The 15,616-nt window shown below is 29.7% G+C and overlaps 1 protein-coding gene across 1 annotated transcript; it reads left to right on the top strand.

The window, feature by feature from the left end:
* The first annotated feature begins 4,539 nt into the window (after positions 1-4,539).
* LOC105641297 (UDP-N-acetylglucosamine transporter UGNT1) lies at positions 4,540-10,387 on the top strand. The gene is made up of 10 exons (XM_012225813.4): positions 4,540-4,788; positions 6,368-6,444; positions 6,766-6,927; positions 7,028-7,161; positions 8,783-8,913; positions 9,006-9,050; positions 9,148-9,245; positions 9,506-9,613; positions 9,860-9,916; positions 9,998-10,387. Exons 1-10 carry the CDS (start codon positions 4,659-4,661, stop codon positions 10,070-10,072), a joined length of 1,017 nt encoding a protein of 338 aa, XP_012081203.1. The 5' UTR covers positions 4,540-4,658; the 3' UTR covers positions 10,073-10,387.
* Positions 10,388-15,616: the final 5,229 nt, after the last annotated feature.

Raw genomic sequence — 15,616 nt, 5'->3', positions numbered from 1 at the left:
GCGTTTCCATTTTTTAATTAAAATTTTTTTGATAATTTTATCATTAATTAACTTATATTAACAACAGTTTAAAATCTTTCTTTCCAATAGTTGCTATGGTACTGCAAGTCTCCAGTTAAGTTAAAAATTACATTATTTATATAAAAAGTTTAAATAAAATAATTTAATAATAAATTAATAGTGAAATATGTGAGAAAATTGTATTATCATTGTAGAAATGATAATAATTGATAATGATTTCAATTTATACAATTGGACTACGGTATAGATTGACATTCTTTTGACAGAAAAATAATAACACATTATATGAATTATCTCTTATATATATATATATATAGTTTACTTCTATAATTTATATTTAAATATCTTTTTTTGTCATTTTAAATTCAATAACTAATCAAATACTTATTTTTACCTAACATTTTTACTCTAAACAGTTATACAAACGGTTAACGGCTGTTAAAATAGCTAATAGCTACTAAAACAGCTAATATTGCCGAACATATTATCAACAATGGGCCGGTATAAACAATTAAACGAAACGGGTTATGAGAACTTTAATATGATTGACTTTAAATTCCCATCGGAAGACTTTATTAGTTAATCATATTGATTTGCAAATTGGTGAATTTATAAGTTTTAAATTTACTATAATAAATGCTCAATCATAATATGATAAAATGAAATTATTGCGTTGATAGTAGGCCTTTAATGTAATATGTTTGAAAAATTATAATTGAAATTTGCTTAAATTGCAACACTGTCATATACAGATTTGTAACGTATCTTGTACGCATGATAATTTATGTGTTGGAAGAAAAATAGTATATTAATTATTATCGGAAATACATCATCACCTTGTATGTCTAATTAATTTTTATCATTATTATTTAAGTAATTAAGATTAAATTTGCCTTTTATAAAGTGAAATTATTTTCTTTATAGAATTTATATTTATAAGAAATATAAAAAAATTGTCATTCTTAAGACTTCAATTGTTATCCCAATTTAGTTAATTTGATAATCAGAAATACTCGATTTTAGTAATATTTAAAATAGAATCTCCTTTCTTAATCAATAAGCCATTTTTTTTTTCTTTTAAATATAGTAGTAAGGCCGATGCCTGGGATCTAATGTCCTGGGTTCATCCTTCCTCTATAATTTGTAATTTATATCCTTACTAGTTTTCTTATACTCTTTTAGGGGTTAAATTATTAAAACAATTTCTAAATTTGCGAGTAGTTTTAATTGTATCTTAAATCTAATTTTTTTCTCTTAATACCTTAAATTTTAATTTTAGTTATCATAGCACCATAATTTCAATTTTCACTATAAATGGTGTATGTATCTATCTATTATTCATAATGTACTTATGATTGATGCTAATAGTACCTAAATCATCATTCGAATAAAAAAAAAAACTATAATTATTTTCAAATAAAGTATCAGCGTAACCAAAGAGATAAATAAGAGATTATGATTGGAATAAAGTCTTATTTCGTCCTTAAATTTCTTTAAAATAATTAAAAAGGTCAGGTTTAACATTTAATGTCAATTTATCCTTTGAACTTATTTTTCTTTTTACAAATTAATGAATTGATCTAATTTAATAAGATTGACCTTTATTATTTTCGCACTACGCTAAAAACAATGGATCAAATATTTTCAATACTTTTGAATATAAATTTAAAATCAATACAAACATTTTTTTTTTAATACAGTAAATTTATACAACATATAGTATAATTTTAGTATGTTCAACTTGCGAATGAATGAATATTCATGGGCAAAAATCCATTAATATAAGTCAATTTTAAACTATTGAAATTATATATATATATATATATATATATATATATATATATATATATATATATATAAAATAAAAAGAAAACTTCAGTCGGGAAGATGGATAACAAGGAGTGGGCATGCAAGGACTGTGCCCGACTACTTTTTAAAGTTGACGGAAACAAGACGTACAAATCACATTATTGTTAGAAGCAATGGTAGGACCCTCGTAATCCATTTCTAAGATTCAGATATAGAAAACAACACGACTGCACACACATTTACGGGTTAATGGCCCAAAAATCATCATCTTTCTTTCTTTCTTTTCTTTTTTTTTTTTTTTTCTTTTTAAGAAAAATAAATTCTAATATATTATCTCCCCATTTATGTTTTATGACTTTTTCTTCTCTTCCTCATCGATTCACTTTCTACACAATTCCCATTAATAAATATTCCAAAAATAATAGTTTTTTTTTTTTTTTACCATTAATATCTCCATACTTATTTAGAAATTAATCTCATTTTAAGGTTTGCAATTTTCTCTCTACTTATAATTGCATTTTTCAATCGAGCTCTATAAATATTATTTTCACAAATAAAATCTCTGATTGTCTGCTAAATTTAAATTCTTATAACTTTAACCATTTTTCTAAATAACATTTTAAAAACAATATCATCAATACAGAAAAATATACTATACTTTTTAATATCTCATAGATAAAATTTAATATTAATGCATTAAGTTACCATGATGATAAACCTAAATTTTAATTACCAAAGAAAGATTAGTGACTAAAATTAAAGCATGTATTAAGCGATGGCGTATTGTCTTAGATTAGTGACTAAGATTAATTGACGCTTTGTGAAATTTAAAAGTTTTAAGTTGAATTTCTATTCATATTAAATTTAAATTATATTTGAGATAAATATAACTAGGTCTCTAAGTTATGTTTAAATTAATATTTAAGTTCTTTTATGCTTGAGGAATAATTTTAACGTCTTTAACTTATAATTCTGTCTCACAGTGAGATATTTCTATCCAAAAAGTGAGTTATTATAGTTAATCAGACACACTTTTTGGATGGAAAGAATTCATTTTTTTATAAAAGGATGTAATAGTGAAATAAAACAAAAATTAAAGATATTATAGTGATTTATCAAACGGAAACAAACTTAATATTGATTTAGATATAATTTAGGGACCCAATTATCCGTTATTGCCAGCTAATTAACAGGTGATCAGTTATCCTTTTTTGGAAAACCAGATGTCATTTATTGAAAATCCATGTCAATTATAATTCATTTCTCAAAATAGTATGTTGAGTTGTAACATCAATTATAAATTACTTTGTAAAAAGTGATTTGCCAAATAAATTTGAACAAATTAAGGGTATATGTACTTAATTAAGAACTAAACTAATTTCTGGCTTGCCAACAAGCTTTTACTTGAATTTTCTTTTTTCAAAGAGAATAAGCTTTTGCTTGATGAAATTGTATTTAGCTTTCTCTTCCTTTAATAATCTTTTTTTTTTTTTTTAAATTACAATAAGGTGGTATTATGATTCATTAGTTAACTCTTACAAATCATATTATTTCGATAAAAAAATAATATGATAGAGGTAGTAGTTTATCTTTGCTCAAAATAATAAATAATACTTTAAAATTTATTTTAGAATAATACATTAATAGTTCGCAATATGTAAATCGAAATAACATTTTAAAATTTAATAATAAAGATAACTATTTTAAATTAATAATTAATAGTTTAAATTTATAACTTAAATACTGGCATTTTTAATTTTAAACCAAAAATTCAAAGCCAGTAACTATATCATAAAAGTGACTAATATTAATCAGACTAGTTACTGTTATAAAAGTTTTATATTTTTTGTTAAGATCAACTCCAAATGAAAATATTTAATATTATATTTTTTAGTTTTAATTATATTAGGATATGAATTTCTTTCTTTCCTTTGAAGATCAACGAATTCTATTAACTAGTAAAAATTTTATGTCTGGTCTATATACTTATATGCTTATTTTTAATTTTTGATATTATTATGAATGAATTACATTTAAAAAAATTATAAAAGTGATACATACATATATATATATTTTTAAAGAAAATACTACCATCTTTATATACACGGATAATTTGCTTTCCATAAAAAAAAAAAAAAAAGGTTTGACTAAATTAGACAAGATATTTAAAACATATATGATTTTGGCAAATGACAAATTGGCAATAGTGGAATCATAATTTTCCTGCCATATCCTCATAATGACTCTAAAATTTCATTAAGGGATAGAATCTGCAACATTAAAAAAAAGGAGAAAAACAAATCCAAAAAAGAAAGGAAAAAGAATCATCTAAAATAGTCGTAAATAAATCAAGTTGCTCACGAATTACCGATTTAAAAAGGTTTATCGTATAAACTTACGGAGCCAAATTGAATTTACTGCTAAAGGTTATTTAACAAATGAGTAGAATTCATACTCAAATTTAAATTTAACTTATGAAGGGGTAAATACTTTTTTTACTATAAAATGCAAATGCTTTTGTTTTTCAAGTTCAGGTATTACCTCTTTTAAGCTGAGGTCGAGCTCATAGAGTTTGGTTAATTTACCGCTCAAGCTGCGACCTAACCATAAAAAGTGGACCTCACCTTTACACTACCGACACGTGTCCATCACAAACTCAATCTCTGGCCTTTCTCCACTCAAATGCTCCCTTCCCTCTACTTTCCTTCTATGGCAAAGGCAAACATTCTCTACTTAAAAACTGCTCTGTTTCTCTCTCCCGCTCTATCAGTCTCTCCATTCTCAAATTTCACAAACAGAGATAGAAACCTGAGCTAGTTTTTTTGGATATGGATTCGTTGAAGAACAGGACACTACCAGTGACTAATGATTCCTCCGGCAAAGAAGAGAAGCTTCATAATGATTCTGCCATGACCAGAAAAGGAGCTTATGCTGCCATTTCTTACATGGCCAGTGCAGGTTCTTTCGTTTTTTTCTTATTTAAATCTAGTTGTTTATTCTTGTTCTTTATTCATGTTCTGTTTGGTTATGTTATGTTAATTGGTGAAGAAGACATGGATGGAATAGATTGTTAAATATTAGATTCTGATTATTAATATAAAATTTTGTAATTGTAGGGTTTGGACTGAGACATGAAATGATAGTGTAAAAAGTCATTTCGAGTGTTGACTATATATTCAAAGACATAGTAGTGTTTACCAACGGTCGGTTGGACATTAGGTGAATTTTACCTGCAATATCAGAATTCGACACCTGGAGGCCTTTACCTGCATACTACCTCGGTCCATTGTAATTAAGAAAAAAAACACATTAGTGTTTGATGGTTTAAAAGAAGACAAAAAGAAGAAAAAAAAAGGGATTGTAGCTTTTTATTTTTTATTTTTAATGTAAAAAGGACATTTTTAGCTTAATTATATTATTGGCTCAGAAAAAGTTGTGTAAAATTGGTTCATGGAGATACTGTGGCGGGCCTAAGAATATAGTAATATCTTCTGTATTATTGATTCCTTGGAGGGACAAATATAATGGAGCAGTACAAGCTTTGAGAAGGAATCAGGCGAGACAAACTGAATTTTCAATCACAATAAGCTTACACTGCTTACACCTGTAACAGTACTCTGCGACAGGACTAAGTGAAGGGCTTATTTGTGATTATAGGGACTAAAAAACCTTGTGGTATTATCTTAGGTGATTAAATAAGAATAGGGTTTATAAATAATAATTAAAAATGTGAAAAAAGATAATAAAGATTTCAAAAGTTTAAGAACAAATTTAAAGGAGATTAATGGAATTTATTTTAAGAGAGAGATGGGGAATGAAGGAATTCATTTTTTTTTCCATTGAGATAGTAGCTCTGTGGAGGAGTGTTTATCTTAGAGTGTACATTAAGATTCAAGTCCTGACATCCCTGTTCTCTTTTAAGAATTTCCGATGTAACAGTAAAAGGGTTTCCTGGGTTCGTATCTGCACTAGAGTGACCTTTGTTGTTATATAGAATTTTGTTATTTTGTTGAATACTATTGAGATGGGTGAAAGCACAGGAATGTGCCTGTACGTATTGTAATCATGATTCACGAATACTATAAAAATGTTAAATTGCTTGGAAAGGCCATGTTTGTGATAGCTTCATGAATGATTCATGCTCTAAAACCTTGGGTTGTATTTTGTCTTAGGGAACTTTGTATATAAATGAGAGTGTGAAGACGTAAAACCTATCATTAGGCCTTCAGCTGCATGCTTAAGCTTTTAGTTTGAGTGGTATTTTCATTACAATGGGACGATCTTCTTGATAAGTGTTATTGATTGAGAAAAATTGTTTTTCCTTAAGAATAAGGAAACTTGTCTTCATTGTTACTTTTTAGGTCATCAAAATACCCATTATATGATTGTTCATCCTGTTGAATAAGACCACTCAATTATTGTTAGTTGTCATCTTGTTGTTTTCTTTACCATGCATAGTTTTGACCTTTTTGTCTGCAGGCAACCCATATTTTTCCTACTTTTATTGGTCTGATCATACTGGTCCTCCAATCTGCAGTTCTGTTGGTAATGTTCAACAAAGCAGCCCTTTCTTCTTACAGTTTCCCATATGCAAATGTGATCACACTTTTACAGGTATGTCTTTTACTTTTTTGGTTTCCTGGAAAGGCCTGTATATTTGAATTATAGATGTTTGGCTTGTTGCCTTAGCATTTATTTACTGCAATAGTTTGCATTTTTATCTTCTATGGTTTTGAATGAGAATTAGATTACATGAGTAATGAGCTGGTGTCATTAGTGGACATAATTAAGGACCTCAATTTATACTTTCTGTTAATGCATGCTCCATCTGCATCATGCTTGTTATCTGGGTTTCTTTTAGAATCCATCTGGGCCTGACAATTTTGGTACTAATTGAATAGATTATTCATTTCCTTTATTTATTTGTTTTCCCAGACACTTTGTTCATGTACATTTCTCTACGTGATGAAAAAATGGAAGATCATATCTTTTACAGCTGGTGAATCACATGGAAAGACTAATAACCCAGTACAATTTGTACCTATTAAGACACTGTTTCGCACCCTTCCTCTGGCCTTTTCCTACTTGCTTTATATGGTAAGTATTTTGTTGGCTTTGGAACATTTTTCTTTTCCTTACATATTACCTTTGAGTTTTCTTCCAACTATTCACTATTTTTATTTTGTTCTGGATAAAGCTAGTTACAATGGAGTCAGTACGTAGCATAAATGTTCCTATGTACACCACTCTTAGGCGGACTACTGTGGCCTTCACAATGATTGTGGAGTATCTTTTGACTGGAAAGAAACATTCCTTGCCTGTTGCTGGCAGGTAGGCATCCTTTTGATGCTTCTATAAGTCATTAATTAACTGTAAGCAGGTTAATGGTCTCCCCTGTGTTAAATTCATTTGTGTGATTATATCTCTGCAGTAACTTGCATGCATTTGACTAACAAATGAGCCGTGTAGTGTTTCTAACCAAAAATATGGTGCCAATAAATCATAATTTTAGCACCTTGTTATTTTGAGTCGTATACAGTTGCACATTTGCAAAATCCAATTTTCAACTATGATGGTAAGTTATAGCAAGTTTATGCATATGAACATCATACAAAGCCATCTAAAAAGGCATATCGTAGTCATAGATAGAGGTATAGATAATATACTTTTTTTTTTCTCAAAGAGATATTGATCATAGTTCAATGTAAAATATAGATATGAATTATAAAACCACAACATTTCACAAATTTATCACTGGAAACATTTAGATTTATGTATTCATATTTATTCACTAGAAGATGATACTTAAATTTGTTGATATGAAAGATAATGTGCTAGCTAGGTAAAGGATTAAGTAACTGTATGCATACTTGTGTAGCTAACAGAGTGCTCTGTTAGACATAGATGATATTCAAGAATATGCCAATGGTCCTGATATCGAAGAATGAGTTGCAAAATGAGATTGTGAAGGGAAAAATATGGAGCAAAAGCAGGCACATGGAAATCACTTAAGAATCTTCCTGTTGGATCCATTGGTGAATAACAGGTGGACTTTGAGAGAGATAATGTTGATTACTGTTAAAAGAGACATGAAACATATTATCTGTGGATACACTTCTGAGAAGAAAATGGAATCTTGATGAAGTGATAGAAGATAATTTAAATCAACAGAAAAAGATAAAATGCATTAGTAAGAAGGGGAAATGAGATATTAGTATGAACTGTGGCAACAAGCACAAAATAATTTGACAACAGGTATTGAGCAAAGATATGGCTCGTAGTAGCTGTAGAATTGGAGCTGTATTAAGTGCTCCATGAAAGTCTTAATTTGCTAAGAAAGCAACCTGTAAAACAAAGTTTTTCTTCTGTGGATCTTCTCTTCAGGAGCAGATTTTCTTGTTCTTTAATTTTTCCATAATCACATTGTTCTTACTGGTGTTTTTCTTTATTTTCTGACGGTAGGATCGTTTCCAACATACATAGAGTAACTGCATATTGAATATTTGACGCTTAAAAACCGAAAAAATGATCAAGGAAGCTACTTTCGACATTTCCTGTCATGTTCTATCAAAAACTGTAGTTTATAGAAAGCAGAAGCTATGGTAGGGAAGACTCTTACAAGACATCTCAACTTTGTCAAAACTGAATATAACCAAGCTTGTGCCTTAACCCCAAACTACTGTGGTTAGCTTCATGGATCCTTTTTCAACTTAACAAATGCTAATGTTACATATCATACCTTGTATATCCTATGTTGTCAATATCATAATTTCTGGTTTGTTTAATGTGATCTTCAGATATCTCTAAGTTTCTAATCTTATATTATTTTGGAAAGCTTAAATGGTTATATGATTTCAATTGGTACATGCATTCCACAGTTGCACTATAATCAAGGTTTTTATGATCCTAACATTGGTTATTCTGGAAAAAAAAAAAACAAGGATATCATCAGTGTGGGGATAGTTTTACTTGGTGCATTTATCGCTGGTGCTCGAGACTTAGCATTTGATGCCTATGGCTATTCTGTCATCTTCATAGCAAACATCTGCACAGCAGTATATCTCGCTTCTATTTCTCGAATTGGTAATATCTTAGTCCAATCTATTTTTATCTTCAATTTATCATCATAAGGTTGAAAACTTTGTTCTATTCATATATATTCTCAATATTTTCAGGTAAATCTAGCGGCCTCAACAGCTTTGGCCTTATGTGGTGCAATGGTGAGATAAACGACCAGCATAACACTATTGTTCATGTTCATTTTTCAATTTCATTAGACCAGTTTGACTTAAGTTATATTTTAATTAATATTTTTAGGAATAATATGTGCACCAATACTGCTTGTCTGGACATCAATTAGAGGAGATCTCAAAGCAATGATGGATTTCCCCTATCTGTTACTCCCGGGATTTCAGGTGCTTTAATTTCACAAAATGAACTGTATCATCAAAAGCTTCAAATCCATGTTTCCAAAAAATGCGTTTGCTTTGCTTTCCACTTACATTGCAGTAGTTCACACCTGGCTAAAGTGGCATTTTATCAAATATATATATTAATATATTTTATATGAAGTACCATGGTAACCAGTCATGGTCTGACATTCATATTTTAAAATAACTACATTGATATATTTTGCACTGATATTCCAAAATTGTTATATTGATATACTTTGCAGGTGGTTATGTTTCTATCATGTATTATGGCATTCTTCATAAATTATTTTGTATTTTTGAATACAACACTGAACTCAGCCCTCACACAGACTATCTGTGGAAATTTGAAGGTTAGTAAGCCTATTTTTAATTTTGTAATGTCTTAAAAACGAATATCGAACCACAGAGCCAATATGATTTTATGGTATTTGGCACAATGACTTTTTTGCCATTCAACATGCCAGAAAGATATGTGGCCATAAACCCATTTTTGGTTTGTGTGTTCACTGGCATTTATATCTCTATGCTCATGAAATTCTGTCCAGCAATGCAAAATCAACCCAATTCATGATTTGTTTATCCTTTTTGTGCTTTAGGATCTTTTTACTATTGGAATTGGCTGGCTACTATTTGGTGGGCTTCCATTTGATCTGGTAAGCATAACCTCTCCTGTTTAGTCTTAATTATTTAAAATTAGCAAATAATCCAGACTTGACTACTTGTTATGTTTACAGTTCAATGTTATTGGCCAGTCTCTTGGTTTCTTTGGATCCTGTTTGTATGCCTACTGCAAACTCAGAGGAAAATAAATGCCAAAGCTGATATTAATAGCTGATGCTGGAGGTCAATTATTCAAATATATAACCAGTAATTCCTTTCACCAGCTGACAAATTTTCAAATTTAACTATAATAAACTTTTGAGGGTGGCTTTGCTGTAACAATAAAATTACTACACCTGTGACCTGGATGTCATGAGTTCTGAGTCATGAAAACAATCTTTTTGTAAAAGGATAAAGAATGCGTACATGAATCCTCTCCGAAGCTCACAAATGTGAGATACTTCATGCACTGTCACTCTGTTTTAACTGCAATAAATTTTAGAAATGAGGCTGAAATGAGGCAAGGCTGCTTTTTTTGAAATGGATGAGAGGAACAACTCTCCTCAGGACAGGGGAGTGGTGGATTGGAACTAAAATATTTATTTATTTATTTATCTTTGTTTCATCTTATCTGGGAAAAAAAAAAAAAACTAATAAAGAGAAAATAAAGATTCAGGCTATAGAAAAAGAAGTGATACTTTGGAGATGGCAAAGTCTAATTTTTTACTGGATCTCTTCCTCGGGTCATTGTTTTATCTTTGTTCTAAACTTTTGGTAGACAAGCTTTGATGGTTTGCCTTTTTTTCGTCGAACTGATTTCCTGGTCTATCCCACCCCTCCCTGTCGATGGATGTCAGCATGATCGTGCAACGTCTTAGTTGGCTCTATATGATGTATTTTTAAGCCTTAGCTGGTCTATTAACCAAATTCCAACGATTAAAATCAGCACATAAATATTCATTTAGGACTGTGTCCGTTTTTATGGTCCATGATAAATCCAATTAATCATGGCTCAGAGGCAAAGGAGCTGACGTGAAAAAAGTTTGTATTTTCGGAGGATCACACCCATGACTAAGTCATTATGATCAACTCGCAAATACTCTTTGCCATTGAACTACTCCATTCGGATCATGTACAAATGATACTAAATAATAAAATTCATTTATAAGTACTATAATTTGATTTAGTCTGATTGGATTTAATAAAATTGAATTTACGATAATAAAATGAATACTTTATTTCATGACAAATGTAAAGTATGAAATTTCAAACAAATTCAGTAATTATATATTAAGTTAGGAATTTTTAGAAGCTGAGCACTTGTAGGGTCTATAAGGCTAGTCAATGTCAAGCTCTCAAGTATGCTACAAACTCTGACTGAGATTTGAAACATGTTAATTGTGTATCTTGATACTACACACAATTATTGAAAGAATTTTTGAGTTGGGGTAGGTTTGTCTGTGAAGTGGGAAGGATTCATGTCACCCTATAAGGTGGAAAAGGAAGGATACGTAGCTTATGACTTACCTCTGGACTCTGGCTAAATCTATTCAATAATTAAATTTCTCTTCTATATTCACTTTAGTAGCTTCAAAATATTTTTGGAGGTTCTAGGAAAATAACCTGCCTAAGTTTGTGAGCAGATAAATTTCATGTAAGAGTAGAAAAAGAGACATCAAAACATAGGCTAGTGATAAGTGCATTACGACTTAACAATAAATTTAGGTTCGAATCACTTTCTCTAATACTTTAAAAAAGAAAAAATAGGAGAGAGAGAATAAAAGAAAGAATAAATTAAAGCCTTCGATGAAGTAACCTCTTTCTCTTTTCTCTCTAATTTATCTAACCCTAACTTTTGTTTGGGACTGCCGTTGTTAATCAGCGGTAGCCTCCTACTTTTCTTTGTTTTCTCGCTCCTAATCCATTATTCGTTGTTAATAAATAAAGATCTATTTTCTTTTAATAGATCTATTTTTTCTTTTTTTTTTTTTTTGTTATTGTTCCTTTGTCTATATAATTGGAGTTCTTTTGTCCCTTCTTCCGTGAGGGTTTAGTTCCTTCTTTGTGAAGGTTTGTTCTTAAAAGGTATGATATTTGATTTTATTTGGTTGGAAAATTTAGATCTTATTTTATTGATGTCTATCTTTGATCAAGAGAGTTTGGTAGTGCAGCATTGTCCTCCATTGATGCTATTATCGCATAATGGCTTGAACTTATCCATATACGTCATACGCAACAAGTTTTTGGAAAAGCAATCCAAGCATAGAAGATCCAGAGAAGTTATTTTGTCGTCCAAATCAATTAAAAGATCAATTGCTACTATAAAGATTTATATTGGTCAATGTTATCTTCAAGCAGAAAAATTTAACATTGTTTCTTGTAGTTTTATTATTCAAAAGAATATAGATAATTTTTTTGTTGTTGAAAAATCAACGAACTTTCTATTAATTATAACAGTAAGTTATATGTTAGGTCTAATTGAGTATTTGTAATATTTGATTTTATTATTAATGAATTATATTTAAAAAAAAAAAATAGGAGAGAGAGAGAGTCTAGGTTTGTGGAGAGGGAGGTGTCTTTCTTGTCTCCACAAGGTGACAAGTGAGTTTGGCCAAATTGCCATGCATGATTCAAACATATCCATCATCATCTTTATTGTAAAAGCTTAAACTTTACTTCAATATCCTTTGTTGCCCTTCTTGATCCGTATTTCATGCAACAAATTGTTTGTGAGAGGGCAAGATTATGCTCCAACCAACCAATCCACTAATAACAGGTTTAAAAACATAGAATGGTTAGTGAAGCCTAGTCTTCTATATTGCTTTTTAATTACTTTTTACACATAAAAGAGATCTATGAGTGAAAAAAAAAAAAAAATCTCCAATTTGATTAATTTTCCATCCACCCTTCTAATAAAAGTTATGACTCGAGAATACTATTCCTATAGGTCTACTTAATATTTCTTCTACAAATTAATTCTTTTTTAGAAGTTTTATATTATATGTTATATAGTTATAGGCACGTAGATTCGAAGTAAGACCGACTACTCTAAGAGCACTCATTCATAGACCGATTACTGATACGAGTAACAAACCAAATAGATTTAAAAATAACAAATACCAAGCGTATTAGATAATTTGATATTGCCTGGAATCCGAACATTTGAACACATGTATACAAATAAAATAATTGAAAGAGCAAAAAATAGATTATTTATTGTAATAAAAAAGAATTAAAGAAAAATTAAGAGTAAATGCATGTAGGATCCGCAATAAATTGAGGTTCAAATCTTCCTTCCTCAATATTAAAAAAAAATTAATAAAACAAGATAATAGAATATTTCTTTTTTTATTATTACTTGTAAAGAATAATAATAATAATAAACAATATACTCTAGACAAGCAACGAATTAAAGTAGAGAAAATTAAAATTTAGAAAAGTATGTTTGCTTTCCTGATTTAATAAAAAAAAAATGGCAACATGGCCCATTAAAGGTTTTCAAGAAATCTCAGTAAGAATAGAACATGGGTGTCTCTTTGTCCACCCCTTTAATCAAGAGTCTAAAGATCATCAATTTGACCTTAGGATTTTATTTTTCTTTCATTTATTTATTTATTTATAACTTCCCATTTGTTGCTTGAAACTATGCATCGATCAAGCTAATTAAGAATATTCATGGCTATTCGATTAAACACACTTTTGTCTTCTTGTTTTATTATATGTTTTGTTACAACACATGTTTCTTCCCTTCTTCTCACTTGCCCCCTTCAAAGTTCAATTTCTATGTTCAATTCTTTCTTTTATTTTTTAAATAAATTTATGAATTTTCAAAACTAAGTCCTCTCAAGTTTCAATGAGCCAGTTTAATATTATATTTTTACATCTTCAATTTATATATTCAAGTTTCAATTTATTTATAAATTAATATTATGAATCGAAATTTTGGATGATGTTAATTTTATTACTCTGGTTTAATTAAATACAAATAAAAACTTTATAAAAGATATTTTGGTTATACAAAAATCAAATTATAACAAATTAGACATCGTTTTCATCAGACGCATAGTAAAAAGCCAAAGATGTGGTATAGCTTTTGACCCTAATGAGTCAATAGTCCTAAGAAAAGAGAAGCAAAGTAATGAGTCCTAGGATCTGGTGACTCAGTAAACAAAAATTAATATTAATATCAGTGGCTTAACGCGTGGGGGAATCTGTTTTTGGGTTAGTGGCACGCGAACTTATCGCCCCAAATCATGAGTAGTATTGTGAGAAAGAAATAAGGCTTAAAAATATATATATATATATTTTTTAAATTTACAGACCTGCTTTGTATATCTAGATTTAGAGATGATATTCAAGTAAAACACTTTTTATCGTTTCTGATTTTAGGTCTTCAAGTAAGCTATTGATATGAATTCATTTCATTGGATGAGTGTACAAATGACGTGTTAGATTGAGTCTGTCTAAGAATTTTTCTTAATAATTTTTTAATAGTGATAATTTTATTTACCGATCCAATTGGTTATTGATTGCAAGTTTCTTCTTTTATTAAAAGGCTCTTTTTTACACTTTCCAAAAATCTTTCAAAGGAAGAAACTTAAAAGAAAAAAGGGAAAAGGAGAAAGGAAAAAGAGTGAGTGACTAAGTAACCCCTCGTCTCTCAAAATCAAAATAAAGAAAGCAAAACCCAAGAAGTGTGTCTCCTATTGCAGGCCCAAGGCAGGGCTCCTTTAGCGCCGGTGTCTCCGCTTTGTGGTATTGGTTAACATTTTTTTTTTCTTTTGCCTATTTGTTAATGAATGCTATGTGTTTGTGTTTTTGTCACTGAGAGAGAGAGAGAGAGAGAGAGAGAGTCTCATCTCATGTATTTGTTTTTGCGTGTGTGTGTGTTTGTTGAAAGAAAGATGAATCAATTAACTTTGTACGTACACTTCCAAAACGAAACTTCTTCTTTCTAGACAAATCCTTTCGCTGACATTCTGCACTCCTGTTTCCAAGATTCTCTCTTTCTTAAATTCTTTCTATATACCTCTTACACACTTACACAAAATTTTCCTTTGCCTTTTGACTCCCTTTAATTTCTACATATAGATTATTCTTGATGCCTGGCCTTCTTATTTTGTGCAGTACCAAGTACCATTTCTAGCCTTGATTGATGCTACTCTTTTGTGGAAATAAAACTATACACATCTCATACATTATTAATATCCTAAAGTCTAATTATTTGGATCAACAATAAACAATATATCATACTATATATGGATATGATATATATATATATATATACATGTGGATTAATTTAAATGCATATCTATTTATATAGATTAATTCACACATGGGGTTGGTTACATATAAGCCAACTATGTTATTCTCTTTTAGCATGTATGTGAATTTTTATATATGTAGGAGGTTCATTTAATTAATCAAATGGAAAGCATGCATGATATAATAAATATAAAAAAGAAAAGTTGAGTGTTAAAATAATTATTGTAAAAAGAGGAGAGAGAGGTACAATCAAAAGGAGTTGTTTGGGTTTTTTGGTGGAGGAATATTTCAGGTGCATGCGTAGTGTGTGATTTTTATTGAGTACAAACTAAGCATGACAAACCCTAAAAGTAAGTTGCTCCCCTTTGACATCATTCCACTCACCTTCTTCACCTTCCCATCCCGAGGCATAGCCCTTCCAGTATAACATTCTCTTCATCCTCACCTCTTCCCTCCTCACTCTATTTTTACCTCTCTCTCCCTCTTTC

The sequence above is a fragment of the Jatropha curcas genome, chromosome 8 (genome assembly GCF_041381405.1).
Source record: "Jatropha curcas cultivar XTBG-Jc1 chromosome 8, XTBG_Jcur_1.0, whole genome shotgun sequence".
In the NCBI taxonomy this organism is placed as follows: domain Eukaryota; kingdom Viridiplantae; phylum Streptophyta; class Magnoliopsida; order Malpighiales; family Euphorbiaceae; genus Jatropha; species Jatropha curcas.
Note: the sequence above shows the minus strand (reverse complement) of the source record. Positions and strands in the feature narration are given on the sequence as shown.